Genomic DNA, 19966 nt, shown 5'->3' on the forward strand with positions numbered 1-19966 from the left:
GCCAGCCTTGACAAAGCAGTGTTTCTTTCTTAAATGAATTTGACCAAGTGATTTTTTAGAAAGACCTATAATTCAAATCATTTAAACTATATCATCGAATATAATGGTGGCCTAAGGGGATTTCCACATGTATGCTTCACATCTAGGCCCATAAAAAATGGAAAGAGGCTTCCTAAACAGAGTTACTCTCAATATTATCTTCTGAGCTCATTCATCCTTTGTCTGGAGATAATCTCCACATAATAAATTCATGCACTGGAACTTCTGTTGTCAAGGTCAGACTGGGCAGAGCAGACGTTCATAGTCAAACTGAATTTTGGACAGAATGACTCAGAAAATATTAGTTATATTTAATTCAGGGCAGGTCTTATACTATATCATAAGCTTTTTGTTGCCTTTACTTCAAAGGCTTGCTGCTAAATGATGTGGTCATTTGTATTTGTAACTTCAACATACTGGGTAGCTTTGGTGTCATCTAAGCATGCTTGACCAATGTAAAGTATAACACAGAAAGCATCCTGCAGAAATTAGAGCAACCTATAGGGGCAGAGTTGATATTCCAGGTTTGACCTTAAGGAATGGCCACATTACATCTAAGGAGCACCAAAAAATCCAAATATTTTATTCTAAGGTACTTCCTCTAAGTTTTCTAAAGAAACCTTAGCAAAAAGGTACTTGTGGGGATGACAGTGATGTGGATGAATTATGACAGTTGCATACGTGTGAAATATGGATAAAATCAAGGTAGGGTTTGATCAGTGAAGTGGAAGAGGGGAACATAGTAACATAAACAACTGATGGTAAATATTTCTGATTTAACCAACTTCAAAAAGCTGTTCAGCTCATCTGTAGTACATTTATCCTTAAAGTAATGACTCATTGTTTACTACATATCAATAATAATATTCATAATGACTTTTCCAATATACTGTTAAATATTTTGTATCAGAATTTTTAAAAAATAACATGTTATAGTTCATGTAATTTTCATTGCATCAATAAACTCAAAATTAAAGAAAATATTAGAGCATTATAAATTGAATTCAAAACAATGTGGGCACAGATGACCTGTATAACCCAAAGAGTGTTCACATGTTTGATTTGCATTTGGCCAGCTGAATGCATTTATAATCCTGTATAGTATGCCATCAGGTTCCCAACATAAGGATTTAACGTTTGCTGTATGTAGACTCTGCAGCCATTATCACAGAAGCCTGGCCTTGGGAGCTAAGCAAATATCACTCCTTTGGTTTTTGATCTGTGATTCCACTTATATAACAAGAGTAGCAAATAATTTCACCATAATGTTCCCATTAGTACCTTAACTTTATTTATTGAGTCAAAGACAATTTTCAAAAAAAAAAAAAAAAAGGTATCATGGACTGCTGTAAACCTTTTCCCTGGTTACGCCTTGTGAAATACCAATATATTTAAGGGAAGAAGACAAAGCTAACTTCAACATTACTTTGAAATCATTTATCATGAAATACCACTAATATAACTTTCTAATGAAAAAGGTGAAGGCCAAACAGGAATATTGAAACATAAGTTCTACCTTTTTCTTTTAAAGATACATGAAGGATTTTTGTGTACATGTGTATGTTTGTTTTCTTCAGGGTAATATTAAACTTAATGTTTATCTACCCTGCCTCTTTCACCTGGGAAGAAAATTCAACGTCTCCAAGGAACTATCAGCTCCAGAAAAGTTAATGTGACTATAAATGGGAGGAATAAACAAAAAGGTTATTTAAGGAGCTAAGAAACCAAGTCAAGCCACAAATTATTAAATGAGTGACAATGTCTATTTAAAATAAGTTTCAATTAAAACTTGGTCATTGGATTCTATTTCTGGTAATTTGAGGGAATTTGTATTGTATAAATGATCTCATTACTAAAAAGCCTCTAACCTCTCCCCAAATTGATCATAACTGATGGCTTCAAATGAGGTTACTATTTGTTTGATAAGTAGCAGTAATAAAGCCTGCATGGCAGGCTTTTGTGAATCAAGCTGACTTTTTATTTAGGTTATAATGCACTCTTGCCCTTTGAGAAGATTTCATTAGAGTAGACAATCATATGAACTACCATTGAAGGAAGGGTCTAATCGTCCTGTGTTTTAGCCTGGACCTTGCAAGAGCAGTCTAACACCTTACTTTAACAGCAAGACAAGCATTTGAAATATAGAACTGAGATTTAGTGATGCTGACATGGTACATGAAATGTGTACAAATTGTATTTGAGCTGTTCCCAGGCCTGAATTAATTTCTCCCATTAAATAGTCATTAAGTTGGGTTATTGTTGTTTACATTTCTTTTTCTGTTTCCCACTTTTTTCCCTTAAGCTGCTTAAAGAGATATCTAGGAAACGCAGAAGCATCCGATATGGGAGAGAAGTTGAATTAAAGCCATATATTGCTGCTCACTTTGATGTTCTTCCTACTGAGTTCACCCTGGGGGATGACAAACATTATGGTGGATTTACAAACAAGCAACTCCAAAGTGGTCAAGAATATGTCTTCTTTGTGTTAGCAGTGATGGAACACGCAGAGTCTGTAAGTTAATTGTTCTGGCATCTCTTTCCTTTGGTATTCTTCCTTATTTCACCAGAATATGGCTATTGAGGGAGAATATGTAGATATATTCACCCTAATTATTTCTCATGAACTCCTAGTTATTTCTCATGAGCTATCATTAACTTAAATGGAGCAACTACTCTTTAAATACTGCTGAGTAAGCTGCTTGAGATTTCATAATAAACAAGGCCATGTCTCTAATGACATGGAATTTAGGTGGACTTTATGGCTTCTGAAGTGTCAAATTATTAGGATATTGTTCTTGAAACCATCAATGTGACACATAAGGAAAAGAGGGTGATACCCATCACTGCTCAAAATCTCCTTCGTCGTCCTTTAAAAATGTTCTCAGAGAAGTTCATTTGATTGCAATAGGAACTATCAAGTTCTGAAATTAAACATAGTGTATTTCCAGGTATTCAAAAATACTGATTGAGGGTGATTGTGTTTTATTCTCCTGCAGCTGCCAGCGAGCCCACATTTTCTACCCAGATTCATAGGAAGGTCTATCTAGGAAAAAGGCAAGCACAGTCAGCTTCTTTAATTATAGCAATTTGCCAATGGCTTTATCAGTGAAAAGCCAAGAATGTTAGAAAATAATTCAATAAAACAGAGAATTCCTAAGGTACTCTAAATAATGAGTTGTCTCCTTTTATGTAATTCATCTTGCTCTTATGTCATTTTATGCTTCAGCTGCTGTACTGTTAAAAAGGAGAGAGAGGGAGAAAGAGAGAGGGAGGAAGAGAAATTGTAGCTGGGAAGGGGGGGGTGGATTTGGAAGTGGCAGTTCACATTAACATTTAATATACATATTCTAATATCTTTCTAATAGGCGCCTAAAACTGACAGGCGTGGCAGCTCGATTGGGCCAGTCACTTCCCGTATAGAGGAAGCCTGAGATGTATCAAAGATTTCTTCACCTCAGGTGTTAGCATATACAGTTGGGGCTTCTCTTCAAATGACTGAAGGAATTCCCCCGTGGAAAATCAAAACATAAAGGCAGCCTTTATGCCTGGTTTACCTTTGTGCACAGAATGTCATTTGAAAACAAAGTGACAGGCTCCCTGGAATTTTAATGCACGGATATGCTTTCTCTTTTTAGTTGAAGGTTTTAAGTCAGAACATCAAGGGAATAGAATGTTAGAAATCATCTTTTTCTTTTTTCTTTTTAATGGCTTTTAGATATTTGAACTAATTTTCTTTGCATAGCTCTAAGACGTTTCAGAAAGCACATTCAGACCATTGAGGCAGATCAGAGAATTCAGCAAAGAGAAGCCTCAGCGGACAGTGCGGGCTGATGGTACCACTGTCAGAGACTCTGGTTTGAATTCTCCCAGATGTTCCTAGTGTTTAGATATATAACCAGTGATGAAGAGTCTACCCCATCCCTTAGTATGTCATTTCACTGTCTCATTAATTATGCAATTTGGACTTTTTCCAAATAAATTATCTGAATTGTTCCTTTCCTACATCAGCTTTCTCAGCAGTGTTCTTTATGTGCGGTTTTCAGGCTAGCACCTAGTTTACAGAGAAAACTTGTATCTAACTAGTATAATGTTGGTAGTCATGCCATCAAGGTTTTATGAAAAATAGTTAAGCACCTAACCACTCCCAGGCTAGGCTGAGAATTTTCATAGAAAATATCACCCCCCTCAAAGATGTGAGTTTTTCCTAGTAAATTACTGCTTCATATTAAGAGTATCGGAGGACTGATTTAGAAAGACCAAAGGCTATCACCCCCATGCTTTGAACAAGTTTTAATTTTCATGAGGCTAGTATCATTTTATGGTTTGGTTTTGTTTTCTCTTCATTTTCACATGTTTCTATTTCCTGATTGGGGATGAAAGTCTGTGTGCTTTGGGAAAACCTCTGCCTAGATTTGTATCTTGGTTGACCAAAATGATTATCTCAAAGACCCTTGGTAAAGAATTTCAAATCACAGAGTTTTGTTTACTTTTGTCTGCCAAACAGTTTGAGTGTGACCTACAAGATAGAAAGGGGAAAGCATAAACCAAAACAAACAATTATGCTTATATAAAGAATCCTGTTTCTTGGATATTTAGTGTCTTTGCCAAGTCCTTACACTGTACATATCCTTTTTTTAGCTGCTTCTGAGAAGGATGGAAATGTACTGAATTTTTATCTTTTGACACATTAGCAAATCTGGAAATGTAGTCAGTCTCTTTCCTAAGTACAATGGAGAAAGTGGGATAGAAGAATAGAAAACAAACATTTAGGGGGGTATATGCCCTCCAGATTGACCATTAAGCTTGCTGCACTTAAATTCAGAATCTATGCCCTAAATTAATTCTTTAAATGTGTATGAAAAAATAGATATACTTCATATTTCATGGAGAAATGAGAATATTCTCCATGTCTTGATAAGATCAGCCATTTGAAAATATGAACATGTTATTTGCTGAAGATTTACTGGGAACCCATTAAGTGCAAACCTCTGTGCTAGCTATTTAAGTGTACAAACACAAACAGTATATAAATCCCTACTTTCCTGGAGTTTATAGTTTCATTAAAGGAAATAAGGTGTATGCACACATACAAAAGGAAAATAGAGTTTGATGAATACCGTTAAAAAAGAAATAAAGGACATCTAAACTTGTATTCTCCAATTGTTTTATAATATGTATTTATTGTTTAATAAATCTAGAAAAATGTTTATTAAAAATAAAATAAAATCCTTAAAAAAAAGAAATAAAGGACTACCTGAAATTTTCAAAATTATTTTTACCTGTATTTTGTGAAATGATTGATTATTTCCAGTTATGGAGCGATAGCTTCCCTGGAGGCAGTATTTCAGTGGGGCCTTGGAGATCAGTCAGATTACAGGAGCTAAATGTTGAGGAACTTGTGAAAGAGTTAAAGAGAGAGAATTGAGCATGTAGGGAATAGTAGGGAGAAGCTCACTATGCTGAAAAATGTTGTGTGTGATACAGAAGGTTAAAACAAAATCATAGAGGCCCTTAAAATCCATGCTAGAATGTCTATGGCTTATTTAGGAATCACCAGAGAGCCTCCTGAAGGTTTTATAGCTACAGTTTAGGATAATAACTCTAGCAGCAGTAGAGACTGGTAGAGGAAAAAAGAAACTCTTGGTATGCTCTGGGTGGGCAAGAATGAGGTCCTGAAGAAAAGTGGTACCCATGAGACTGGGAAGAGTGTAGAGTGACCTGAGGGTCATTGGCAGAATAAATTCAGTAGTTTTTCATTCCTAGGTATTGAGAGGATGAGACAAATTAGCAAGTTGAAAGGAAGATCTATCCAGGAAGTTGGGAAATGGTACATGCAATTCTTAACTTTCAGGTAGATGTAAGAATCTCTAGTAGTAATTGGAAATGAAGGTCTGGGACTTAGCAAAGTTTCTGACTTTGGGAACATTAATCAGGAAGTAATCTGCATCGAAGCTGGTAGTTAAAGGTAAGGATGATCTTGGCAGAGAAGGGAGAACATGAGTAGCAGAAAATAAAACTTACAAATTCCAACACAGGTGGATTCGGAGGTGGTCATGATCAGTTGGCAAGATTAGAATGCGACCAGTTGAATAAAGAAAGAAGTAGGAGAATCAGTGGAGGAGTTTCAAATAAGGCTCAATCTTCTAGGGAAAATCTGGAAAAGATATCTGGAAGGGAATGAATAATGATAATTTGATTTAGCAAATGAGAAAGCAGAGCAAGTGGTAGTGCTGGAGTAAGAAGAGATGAGGAGCTAGTGGCAGGACAGGTGGGGCAGCACATAGGTGTGGATTGGTCTCTATTGGAGAAAGAAAGTCTAGGGATCTTATATGGGGGGACAGAGTCAAGAGAATACTATACTAAGCCTGAAATGAGACATAGGATGTTATAAAAAAAAAAAATGTTATAGTACTCAGTCCATTCCTTCACCAAGTAACTATATATTTTTCCCAAATTCATTTAGGGAAAATTAACAAATACAATTATGTATTTAAAGTGTACAACATGATGATTTGATGTACAGTGTACATTGTGGAATGGTTACCGAGATCAAGATCATCAACCTATCCATCTGCTCACATAGTTAACTCTTTGTGTGTGTGTGTGTGTGTGTGCGCGTGTGTGCTGAAAAATACTTAACATCTACTCTCAGCAATTTCTGAATATATAATACTGTGTTATTAACTATAGTCACCATGAAGTACATTAGATCCTCAGAAATTCTTATAACTGATGTTTTGTACCCTTTGACCTACATGTCTCCATTTCCCCTTCCCCCAATACTGACATTTTTTCTATAAAGATTTACTTTTTAAATTTGTTCTCCTTAACTGGCTGATAATGTCGTTAGGGCTGAAACTATAATATTTCTGTTGATTTTCACATAACATGTAACACCTTGGCACAATGTAAATGCTCATTGAACATTTTGTAAATGGTTAACTGTTTTCATTTACACTTCATAAGACCATTTAATATGTCATATATAGATCCCAAAGAAAATGTTCTGCAGAGTAATTTATACCATCAAAAATGATTTATTAGAAAATATTTCACTGTACAAGGAAATTTACATTGCAAAAGCTCTTTACCTTTTCCTCCTTCCTCCCTTTTCTCCCATTTCTTCTCTCATCCTTTTCCCTCCCCTCCTTTCTCACTGACATTGTTTCATACACTTAACATCGCATCCACTAAGTTCTGAATTTTTGCTTCTTCTAATGGTATAGATATACTTGAGAAAACCATTAGTTTATAAGTAATACAGACTCTGTTTTTCCTCAGAAGATGTATGCAACCAGTCCCTACTCTGACCCTGTTGTGTCAATGGATCTGGATCCACAGCCAATCACAGATGAAGAAGAAGGCTTGATCTGGGTTGTAGGTCCTGTCCTTGCGGTGGTCTTTATCATCTGCATTGTCATTGCTATCCTTCTTTATAAAAGGTAGGTTTGCCCAATGTTTCTATTGTAGTCTTGGTAATCCTTCTATGGTCATTATGTGGTTACTATTAATGAAGTACTTCGGTGTAGTCTCCACAACCATTGGAAAATGTTTCCATTGGATTAGAATGAAATGTAAAATTGTGCTGTTTCAAATCCCATTCAAGTGTGGTATAGACTTTCTTGACCAGCATTCATGGATCCTTGGTTTTATGAGCTACTTTATGCATTAGGAGCACTTTGCATGGCACTTTGCAAGAAATGAGTACATTCATAAGCAGATAATTCCAAACTTGCATCTGAAAGCTTTAGATGATTAATTGCTCAATTTCAACATAGTTTAAGAAATGCTATTACAAACCTACACATTTATTCCCATTCCACATGTTTAATGAGTGCATGAGCTAAGATTTTTTTTTCCTGTAGCTATTTCTCAAAACATTGAAAATAACTAAAATTTGAAGATAAAGGAAGGAAAAATGTGAAGAGAATTTTTTTTAATCTTTCTCTTTCTATAATCTTTATTCCAATAGTGAATTCTATTTGAGTCCAAGAAGGAATATAAGGTACCGTTTTCCTTTAAAAAACTAAAACCACAAACCTAGACCTTTATACTCCCAAGTTTTGATCCAAATTAAATGGATTTGGATCCATTTTGGATCCATTTGATGCAGATCATCCACATGTACCACCATGTTTTCTGATCTTCCACACTTTATCAGTTACATTTCTGCCTTATTTAGAGTAAGCTAGATTTCTCCCCTAGACCCAGTCAGTTGGAAAGGGTACATTAGTAATTCTTTCCCTAAATCCTTTCTGACTTACAAAGTATATGATCTTAAATATATAAAATTATAAAAATTAACATATATAATAAATTCTCTTAAATGTGTAGAATGGCTAAATTCTAAATTATCTCCCTTTATATCACTTTTTTCTTTTCTTCCAATCCAAATTTTATTTTTATGAAACTTTAATCTAGTTTTAATATAGTAATTTTTAAGCTTATAATAAATTGATAACCATTTTTCTTTGTAGGATGTCATCTTTCAGTATGCTACTGTGAAGATGATATCTTCCCTGTACTGTGAAATAGCCCCCTCCCCCATAAACTTGACTTTCAAAATCAGATGAGAATGTCTTTGTTTTGATTCTTACTGACATGCTTCATCTGATAATCTTGTTTTCATTATCTCTTTTTCTTATTTATCTAGCTCCCTTCACTGGGTTTATATTAATTATTTCTACCTATATTCTTTTGTTAAGCATGTTCTTCTTATGTTCCTAAAATAGTCTTTTTTATTTTATAACCACTTCTCAACTTAAAAAAATATCCTTTAAGACACTTGTCCTTTACAAAACTTTCTCTTAACAGGCTGTGTTCCATTTTATTTCAATGTAAAGAGAGGATTGAAAGAGAAGAAAAATAAAAGAAGGAAGTTCATAACCATAACCTATTAAATTGTCTCTCCTATTTTAGACTTAGGAAGAAGGAAAAGAAATATCTATCATTTTTTTTTTCTGATCACTGTCATCACTCAGTTATCCACACGATAAGATGGCTGAAAAAGCAAGTAATTTAAGGCCAAACTCTCTCTTAGACGATGGTTTCAATCTCCCCATCCGCATATTATATCAGTGTGTATTGAGTTGTGTCTCTTGTGGGCAGGAAGTACAAGGTGCCTACATGCCCCAGAACAATAACAAATTCTGAGTGGGTCCAAGCAGGAGCTGATATCCTGTGCTGTTTATATGCTACACTCATGACCAGAAAAGAATATAAAAATAAAAGACTAAAAGTAGAATTATCTTTGTTTTCTGTGATATATATTTAGATGGCCAAATCCTGCTGTGGGAGTAAGATGAGAAAGTGCTTGTGGATGGTTACATTTCTAGACCATGGCACGTGACATTTTGTGATTTTCCAAAATGAACAAAATGCTTGTTGTATTTTTTAAGTTGTGTTTCATTTGGCTATATCTGGCTATCATTAAGTCATGTCACTTTACAGAGATGCGTGTGGCATTTGTGAGTTATGTAAATGTGAAGAAATAAGATTATAACCTTGATAATTTTTTAAAGATTTATAACTTAGTGTTCCTTGCCTGATGTGCATGTGCTTGAGGAAAAATTCAACTCGGTTATATGTTTTTTCTAATCCTTCAAAAAAAGCATCACATTTAAAGATTTTATGACTCTGTTAAAATAGAGTTGCATTTTAGTGTGTGCATATGTAAGCATGGTCTAATGCAATTGTTGGGAAATGCACACATCCTCGAATGCTAAGTATATTTAGCCAACCATCTGAAGGCCCATGAAGCGTTTCTGAAATAGAAATGCTTGCTTCAGCAGTAAAGAACATTCCTGACTTGAAATTCAAGTAGACCCAACAATGTCCTTCTTGATTATCATGATGCAGTTCAAGAGGAAATCTTCTGTAGGCAATGAATAGTGTCTTTTATAGCTTAGATTCTGAGCAAAGTTAATTATATAATAAATACTTCATTCCTCTTTTTAGGTGTCTTTCAGTTTATACATAGGCCATCAGTAATGACTCAGAATTGAATATATCATTATTATTATTGTTATTAAATATTATTAACTCACATTATCTTGATAATACCATTTGTCACACACATGTGCTTACTAAACTACTTGCCATAGGAGTAGGTCTAGAGCTGTGGATGGGTTATTCATATAAAAAAGCATATTTTATAGATCTGTGTGAGGAGACAAGACTTATTCCTGTTAAGAATATTGATGTGAAACTAGTACACTCTTTTATCTGGCATTATATTTATATGACTTTAGTTTTAATCTAGTAATTTGTAAGCCTATAATACATTGATAATCAGTGACAAAACATCAACTGAGGCTTTATAAGAACCCTGAAATTCCTGCTGAACCATAAGAAAATTAAAATATATTTGGTAGGTCTTTAGTGTAATGAATTCTCTTGCCCTGTGATTTTTTAAATTTATTCTCTATATATGATGTACACAAACTTTCAAAATGTGAATTATAGAGATTAGATGGTAGGAAGGATTAGAAAAACACTGATCAGGGAATCAGGGAACCTGAGTCCTAGCTCTGTGACTAGGTAACTAATTGGGGTAGAAATTCACGTTAACATTCTGGGCCTCAGTTTCCTCGTTTATGAAGTAAGTATGTAGACTAGATAATTGAACCTTTTTAATAATAATGTTCTTTGTGTAAACCTGGTGATTCACAGACCAGTACCCCTGGGGATAAAAATATATGTTTATAAAAAAATAAAAAATTTTTAAAAAAGTCAAAAGACAAAAAAAAATACATTTAATAATATTTTCAAAACTGAAAACAATTCTTTATGTCATAACTATAACTAACATAACCAGTAACTATTAAAGTAGTAAAACACATTGATATGTATGATCCTATCTGTGTTCACACAAAATAAAAATGGGCATGATGACTGACTGGAAAAAAAAATAATAATATTCTTTAATCTGACAACATAAAAACCTAAATAATAGAATTATTGATATAACATTTATGCTTCCAGTGTATATATGTTTTTAAAATATGACTCCAGTTTGTTCTCCATTTATCCACCCCACAAAAGGGAAAATAAAAGAAACCATAAAACAAATGAACACTTAGATATCCATCTATTGAGTATACTTGTTCCATGTGTAAGGCTTTTTAGTCATTAGTTCTAGCATGGTCCAGGAATTATTTATATAGAATATATTTAGAAAATAAAACATTAGCCTGACTTTATGGGAATGAATTTCAAGATGGATGAGAAGTATTTATTATGTACTATGGAAGAAAAGAAAATATGGACTAGCAGTTCAGAAGGATCTAAGGCACTATTTAAACAAAATTAACATCTTTAAAAAGTAATAGTCAAACTTAAATAGATATTGTGGAAAGAGTGAATAATTCCCATGTCCACCTGTAGATGTTCATGTATGAAAGCCATGGTATAGATGGGATGAAAACACAGACTTCAGCTTTTGAAGCTTTCCCCCAGTTCCATCATTAGCCACTTCCTGTGGACTGTGCCTTACTAGTCTTCTCATTGTGTGCCAACTTTATGCATATTTCCAAGATGTCATCAAGAAATAAATTCAGATCAGGACATTTTGAGATGCTATGGAGAAGTATATTGCCATGTCCAACCACACTGGACAATGCTGATTGATTCTGCCTTCTGGCCTTTGAGTAGATCCTTCTATATACCTGAAATGCCTTTCCTCTGACTCCCCATCCTCTTTTCTTGGCCTGGCCAACTCTGAAACATCCTTTAGAAGTAATCTAAGATGCCACCTATTAAAAAGTCTTTCTGGGTGCCTCCCTCTTGCCTTGTTCCCTTTACCTGTTCAGGCTCCCCTAAGGGTGTTCCCTCGTCTATATTCTTCAGAGCACTTTCTGTTTATGGATGTCACAGAACCATCACATTACTGGACTTGCTCATATCCTTGTCTTTCTTGACCCCACTAAATTGTATGTCAGGGACTCTGTCATTTCCTGTTATCCCTTATGCCTAGTAGATTGCATGGCATAGAGGGTTAATGAGTAATCAAACTTATATCAATTGGATAGTATCAACAAAGTCCAAACTCCCTCCCCTCTGCTTGTTTACTCCATCATACAATACACCTTCATGTTGACTGGCAAGAGCTATAATAAAACCCTCAGCCTATAATTTAAATTCATATGTTCCTAAAGCCTTCAAACTTAGATACTTGCACCAAATATATACCCATGTGTGTGGTGGGTCTGACATTTCTGTGGAAGGAGTAAATCACACACCAACTATGCATTTGTTCACCAGAATACTCAGCCTTTTAATATACTAAATTGATAATTCACTAAGAAATTCTCTTCCATGCAAAGAAATAGATTCTCCTACAACTGACTCATTAAATATCTCCTGGATTAGAAATGAGCAAGCTAGTGATTCCTAGGTGGCTCAGTCAATAAAGCATCCAACTTAATCTCAGCTCAAGTTTCGATCTCATGTTCATGAGTTCAAGCCCCGTGTTGGGCTCTATGTTGGGCACAAAGCCTCCTTAAAAACAAAAACAAAACAACAGCAACAACATCAAACAAAAAACAAAAAAATGAACAACTTAGAAACATATATATATGATTTTTAAAACCTGGGGCACTAGGTAAATCATTTTAAAATGAAGAATACAAAGAATTAACCAGTGTGTTTGATATTGATTTCATTATTCACTTTGTATGTGTGTGTCTGTACAATTTAAATGTGGATTTTGTATTTTTGAAAGGAGATAGACCTTAAATCCAGATTCTTTAGCCACTCAAGTATATATTTCATTAGCATTAAGGTAGACTTAGTATCTCTGTTTTGGATTTGAGAATGCTCCAAATATTTGGCAATTCACCTCACCATGGAGATTATTTAGATTAATTTTTCAGGTAAAAGTTTTATTCTCTGCATAAAGAACATAGTTATTTAACAATGCACATATTATCACATGAGCATGAGCTAAATGTATTCACAGACAGCAGCACCTCTTTGACTAGGAAAATATCTGTCATGTCCGTGGCTGGTAATAAAAGACTTTCAGGATTAGCCCAGCAATATAGATGGGTCATGCTCTGTAGATTTATAGTGATGAGTATTTCTTTTTCCAAAACTGAAAATGTATTTGATCTTCTATTGGAAAAAAGAATTATGATAACCATACTTGTCAAAAGGAGTTTGGAGAAATTATTTTTGCCACTTTATTACCTCATAGTGTATTATACCATTGTGCACATATTTTGTGCAGTTCAATGCAATTTGCAGATATTTTATATAATATTTATATTTTATAAGGAATAACATATCTCTTAATTGAAGATTTTGTTTTAGATGAACAAATTTCTTATATGGAATTATGTTGTATTCCCATTAAGTACATTAGTAGTTTCCTCATAGCATGTCTTATAAAAAGCATATTATATCTCTATCATCAAACACTTTCTGGGAAATAATTAATTGTGGCGATATTATGTAGGTTGATGAATAAAAGTGAATGTGACATTAACATACGCACAAAAAATGTTTTAGTTAGTTATGTACCCTCATGTCCTCCATTTAATTCATAATTAGAGACCGTTAAAGTTTTGATACACTGTCATTTCCCAATGTGTGTTAGTTAATGTGTCCCTGCTGGTGAGCAGTGTTTCTTAAATCTTGGTTGTCATAGTTACTCTTGTTACTACTGGCCAACTAACATTTAGCCTTTCTTTTTCTTTTTTTGCTGCATTAAAATGGAGCAGTAAACCTGACAGGTGAGGAATAGAGAACAAACCCCTTTAATGCTCAGTACTAGATACTCGTAGCCTTTGGAAGTATTGAGGGGATGAGGGTGGAAGTTGGATATAAAAGTAGAAGATGAACAAAGCCCAGTTTATAAAATACTAAAATGATTGGTATTAAAATGATTCTAGGGAAAATAAATTAGTTTGTCTATATGAAAAAAAAAAAAACAAATTATCCAAATTTAGAAGGTAATGAAACCAGTCTGGATTTTGTTTTAATGAGCATTTGTACGTGTTAATGTGTCTGCAAAACAGAAATGTGAGGTGTCCCATAAAATGTTTGTTTTGTTTTGTTTGTTTCTACTCAAGACCGATATTTTAAGTTTGATCTGAGACCACCTCCTGATACAGGAACACAACTGGCATTTTCATATCTTGCAAATATTGGTGACTGTGCCTCTGTGAAAATTCTTACATAATTCCAAATTATTTTCCATGTTTTCCAACTCAACTAATAATAGCGTCAGCAGCAATAGTAGTAGTAGTAGTAGTAGTAGTAGCAGCAGCAATAATAATAATGATAATAATAATAATGGTAAGACTAGCTATCTGTGTGATTATTGAATGATTGGTCCAATCTAACTTTCTACTTCCTAACATATCTATATATCCAAATGTATATCTATCTATTTATCTATCTATCTATACCTTCCCATTTATATTGATAGAAACGAATTTCTGATAAAACTTAAAACTAACCAAAGGGCCTCAGTGCTCATCTCAATCGTTTTCCTGCCGGTACTGTACCAGTAGTTCCCAATGCTTGTTCCCTGGACCAGCAGCAGAAGCATCAGCACTACTGGGGAAAGTGAGAAAAATAGAAATTCTTGGACTTCCTACCCAGACCTAATGAATCAGAAACTCTGGGTGTGAGTTCAACAGTCTGCAGTTTAGTAAGCCCTCCCAAATGATTCCATTGCATGCTAATGTTTGAGAACCATGGCTCTATTATTTTCCCTAAAATCACTTAACACTGGTCAGCAAGCTACTTTCATTGACAGAAAACTTAGTATTTCTGCAGGGTGTCTTTTTTTAAAATAGCACATGCAAAGTAGGTTTTGCTTTTGTTTTTGTTTTTGTTTTTGTTTTAGTCAAAGCAGAACACACTTTGAACCCCCTTAATATACTCAGAGATCTACCTTACCATTTAATACTGTCTACATTTTATAACATTATCACCGCCTTCTGGTCCCATTAAGATGAGAGAATTGGCTCTCTTTCTTTTTCAGAACCACTAATTAACATTTATTGAATATTCAAGGTACTAAAAATGAGTTTATAATTTTCTAAATTAAATAATACTTTATGTATTAGCTTTCAGAATTTTTTAAGTCATATGTGGGTAACTTTACAATTACATACATCTAATATATACATGAAAGGACTAGAAATTTTCATCAATACCCTTATTTTTTATAAAATATATAAATAAAACAATTCAACTTATAAAGAACTACAACATTTAATGTAGACATCATCTCGAGACCTTCTTCCTCTCTTTTGTACATGAAGAAATTGAGAAGTGTTATTCTTGACTTCCCTAAGAAGATATACACCAGTAGTGGCAGAGCGAAGTTACATTCTTAAAAGCATCAGAATCATAAAGTGTTTGAATGGACTTCTTTGAATTTAATAGCAGAGATTTCTGATAAATGTCTTCCAAAAGCCTTGGGCCATATGTCTGAATATCTTTGTTTTAAGTAAGTGAATTCCCTCCCACTTCATCCCTAGATGAGAGCCAGGTGAGAATAAATGACAATAAAAAGGCCCTTAGACCACAGAGTAGAATTTTTTTTATACGTGACCCACATCCCAGACCACCACGTTTTTATATTATGAGCAGTTTCCATCATATCTGAAATGTCATGTGACCTTGCATTTCCTTTTCACCCATATAACTCCTACATGTGCTAGATAGTTCTTTTTGCAGGAAATATCCTCACAGTAGGACTTTTAATCTTAATAGAAAAAATAAAATAGCAAGGCAAAATTCACATCATTTTGGAGTCGCTATCTTTGCTTTTATCTCAGTGAAAATGAGAATAATGAGACCTCTAAAAACTTAGGAAAAATGTGTGACTATGTACGTTCATGTTGGGCCTGATTTAAACCGCCATACGCCATTTAAGAACTCTAGGGCTGTAAATTCTATTTTTAAAGCTCTTTATCATTATTACCCAATGATAACCAAACTCTTCACCCTGCAAGCATTTCTTAGAAGTTCTTTCTGTTGGAAAACAACCATTTTAGCACATTTATGTTTAAAAATAATGTGACAAAAGTGTGGGCAGCTGGAATCCGTGTTGTGATCCCCAGAGCTAAACTAAGCAAAACAAAGTTTAAACGGCTGGTTTTCTGAGATGGCTAGGATTTTTGGAATCTGAGATCTTGGAGGCCGTTGATTTGAATAGATAAAGTGAGGAAGAAGTTAGTTATTAAATGTCAGGGAACCCCCCCCCCCCACACACACACTTTCTCACAAGTATAAACTGTAATGTTAATCCCATGCTCTGGGTTTTGAGATTCATCTGGGCAACAAGATGTGACATTCACCTTCCCTGGCACCGGGAAACAGACTAAATTTCTTTAAAGAGTATTCTTTTCTGTCCCTTTGTCTCAATATCACTCAGCCTGTCTTCAGTGAAAAAGGAGATAAGGAATATGTCCCACAATACCTGCAGGAATGGCCTCATTTCCTTGCCCAGAAATTTCTACATCTGGTTCCATAATCCTGCAAAAATGACAGTGGAGACACTTTGAGGTGGGAAAAAATCCAGGTTAGAATCATTAGGTCTGGCACATCAGCAAAGAAATGTATCTGTGCCGACTCTTATGAGGAAAAACAAGCAAACAAACAAACAGACAAGCATAAGAAGGACCCCTGGGGTTACCTGAAGCAGGAAGACCAAGCATATGTTTATTACAGGTGGACTCTCTGACTGGCAGTTGGTGGCGTTTCATTAGCCCATTGAGATTCTGTATCTTTGGTGGTAAAGTGAATCTCTGTGAGGGAAATAACCACAGCCTAACACAGGGACATTTTCTACTCAGAAACTGGTCACCATGTTCTTCTTTCACATGGTCTTCCAAGCCACTCTTTCTCTTTCTTCTCATATCTTTCTTGCCAGCCCTCAGCTCTGATTTCCCTTCCCTTCTCCTTTTCCACTCCATACACCTGGAACGGCCAGTACCTTTGCCATGCCTCAGATTCACTGCTCACCTCGGATTGGTAGTATGGCTTGGCAGTATATTCTGTCCTCAGGCTATATCTGCCACCTTTAGGTAGAAACAGGAAATCCCAAGACAGGTTAATTCAAGCTTGTGAGAGAGGAAGGTGTCTAACAGGACTCACCCAAGAAAATTAATTCCCTCAATGCCGTTTTGCCGAAGGCACTGCACTTGAGCAAATCAAGTGTGCTTTCCCTTTGCATCAATCTTCCCTTCATCCCCTGGTTGGTTTTATTTTATACAGATGAGCAGAGATGGAAAGAAAGGCTATTTAACAGGAGCCCTCTGGCTAACCATGGAACGACCTGGGTGGCACTGAATGAGATCCCATTGCCACAGCAACGCTAATGAGCTGTGCGACAGTCATGTCAGAAAGAGAAGGGAGTGTTCCTCAACACTGCTGTGCCCCTTTCCCCAAAGAAGAATGTCTTTCTTTGGAACAAGAGTGAGATGCTAGGATTATGACTGCAGCCCAGAGACTGCTGGAATCAGTTTTTGAATAATAAATACAGAATAAAGCACTGCTTAAAAGGCCTCCATCTCTTCCATTTTTAATCTGTTTTAAACTTAAAGAAAATAGGTAGCACTCTGTGTTTGGTGTTTGAAAAAAATAAATAAGAAATCTTATGGGGGAAAAAAAAACCCTGACCTTTCTTGCATAGACATTTGTTAATATTACATTATCACACTCTATACAAAGGCATTTAATAAAACTAGTGGTAATTAAAGCAAAGATGAAATGAATTGTGTAAAGAATTACTTATAACAAGGCACTATTAATGGTTCCTATGCCATGAATAATCATTGGAAGAGTGAGACACAGTAGGTGAAATTAGTTTTTCTCTGATCTTCCTGTGATTGACTTTCATTAATGGAATATTAATCACGGCTTAACACCATAAACAATCAACACTATTTTTTTTTTTTTAATTTGAAAGAGAAAGGGGATGTTGGTCTTGCATCGTGTTAATTCTCTTTCCAGGTGTTAGACTAACTTGGAATCTTAGAATATACTATATTTGTCTGCCTTCTGGGAAAATCCAATTCAGGTCCTCTTTGTAGCCATCAGTCATATAATCTTGGAAAGAGGAAAGAAAGGGTTTGGTTTTAGCTCTTCAGCTTGAGGCTCAGTAGTTTCAGAGGTTTTTCTCTATGGTAAGCACATTCATGGTATTGGTACTCAATTAGCATTGGCTATTACATGTACTCTGTCCTTTTCCTCACAAATTGAACCAGTGGATAAAGGAGATTTGCTGAACAAGGACTCAAGCTTATCTCTCCAACACCCCCCTTAAAGCTGAAAGGCAGAAGCGATGAAGAATTTAATTCTAGAGCAGACTTTGAGATCATTCACTTAAATAAAAGTTTTAGACTTGAGGAAGCAGTCTAGGCCAAGAGAGGAAAAGCAACCTGAGCAAGGTCACAAAGCAGGACTGTTGAATGGTTTACGACAGAAAGTTGGGAGGGAGAGGGGGTTGCAAGACTCTCTGCTTTTTAAATGTTTCTATTGCTTTTTTAAAATTTTATTCTTACATTTTTATTTTCTCCCTATAGGAAGAGGGCAGAGTCTGACTCTAGAAAGAGCAGCATACCTAACAGTAAGGAGGTCCCTTCACACCATCCAACAGACCCAGTAGAACTGAGGCGCCTTAATTTTCAAACACCAGGTAAGAGGCAGGACTCATCTTGTCCATAATACAGTATTTACTGGAAGTTTTTTGGCCACCTGATATTGCTTTGATAGATAAATATATCATTTTATTTAGAATGATTTTGTTTATCCTGATTTTTAATTGTAATATTATTGAGAATCACTATACATAAGTCTTGAAAGAAAGTTAACTTTGCAAATCTGAGGTGGAGTAGACAAGAGAAAACATGTAATTCACCTTTAGATTTCGGAAAAACTATAGCGGTGAAAGGGAAAGAAACAAAGTGGGGCAAAAATCAGTTTCTTTTCCAAATATTACCTATACTGCATGTAACCGGCCAATTTGGTCTCTTATAGGGAGGCATGTAAAGTGATTGAGGATAAGAAAAATATCCTTGTTTCTTAAAGAACATTAAGTGCTTCAACAGAGCAAATCTATCATTCCTGCTGAGGGGCATTTTATACAATATTATTAATTCAAGGCTAGCTCTATTTTGCTTTCTTTCAAGTAAATTTTATTTATACCAAGTGAATGATAAATAATAAATGGTAAAGAGATCTAAAAACATAAAACTGAGTGGCACTGCCATAATATCTAAGAATAGTTAAGAAATTAAAGAGCTGATCTAAGAAGACTGACTAAAATTTGGTTGTGTTATTGTTTGCCAAATTGTTGGCAAGTGTGTCAAATGGACGTCCTACCTCATAGTAGGATATACTACAAATGTGTTAAATTACACATTTGCAGTGAATTGCTTTGAATTGAGTACAAGGCATTGTATCTGGCTTATTTTCTCCCTTAAATGTATATGTATCATTGTAACCAGTAACAATTCAGTTGAAAGAAGCATCTGGCATTTTCAAAGTGGCTGTACAAATCATTATCATAAATGTGGGTTGTTTTTAAAGTTCTACCTCAAAAGAGGTTAGATTTTTTTTTAAATCAGTTTTTTTTAAAGCAAAGGTATACTTCAAACGGCATAAAAGTAGAAGAAAATGTTCATGTAGCCAAAACTCTCTTGTATATATTTTTTAAAAGGCTGATAAATGCAGACTTTGCACATCTGATGATAACTGAACAAATCTATGCAGTCCTCTAGGATCACTGTAGTCTTGTAGATGCTCCCTGTTGAGTCTCTATCTAGCTACTCCATTAAGGCAACTGGATATGAATTGAGTTCTGTAGTAAACCTTCTCAGTTCACTTTCTGAAATAGTAGTATACTGACTTCTTTAGGCTCTAGGCAACGTCTTAATAATGGACCCAGGAGTTCATACACTTTTCC

General features: G+C 35.0%; 1 protein-coding gene across 40 annotated transcripts in view; it reads left to right on the top strand.

Annotated features, from left to right (window-relative positions):
• The window catches only part of PTPRD (protein tyrosine phosphatase receptor type D), a 2315363-nt gene that overhangs the window by 2174413 nt on the left and 120984 nt on the right, over positions 1-19966 (top strand). For 23 of the 40 annotated variants that reach the window (XM_059143037.1, XM_059143036.1, XM_059143035.1 and 20 more), the window contains 4 exons: positions 2342-2551; positions 7321-7481; positions 13758-13772; positions 18585-18697. In XM_059143037.1, coding sequence (XP_058999020.1) covers positions 2342-2551; positions 7321-7481; positions 13758-13772; positions 18585-18697 — 499 coding nt within the window. The remainder of the gene's footprint in view (positions 1-2341; positions 2552-7320; positions 7482-13757; positions 13773-18584; positions 18698-19966) is intronic. The other 17 variants (XM_059143045.1, XM_059143054.1, XM_059143056.1 and 14 more) reach the window with 5 other exon arrangements.

Source organism: Mustela lutreola, chromosome 12, assembly GCF_030435805.1.
Source record: "Mustela lutreola isolate mMusLut2 chromosome 12, mMusLut2.pri, whole genome shotgun sequence".
Lineage (NCBI taxonomy): Eukaryota > Metazoa > Chordata > Mammalia > Carnivora > Mustelidae > Mustela > Mustela lutreola.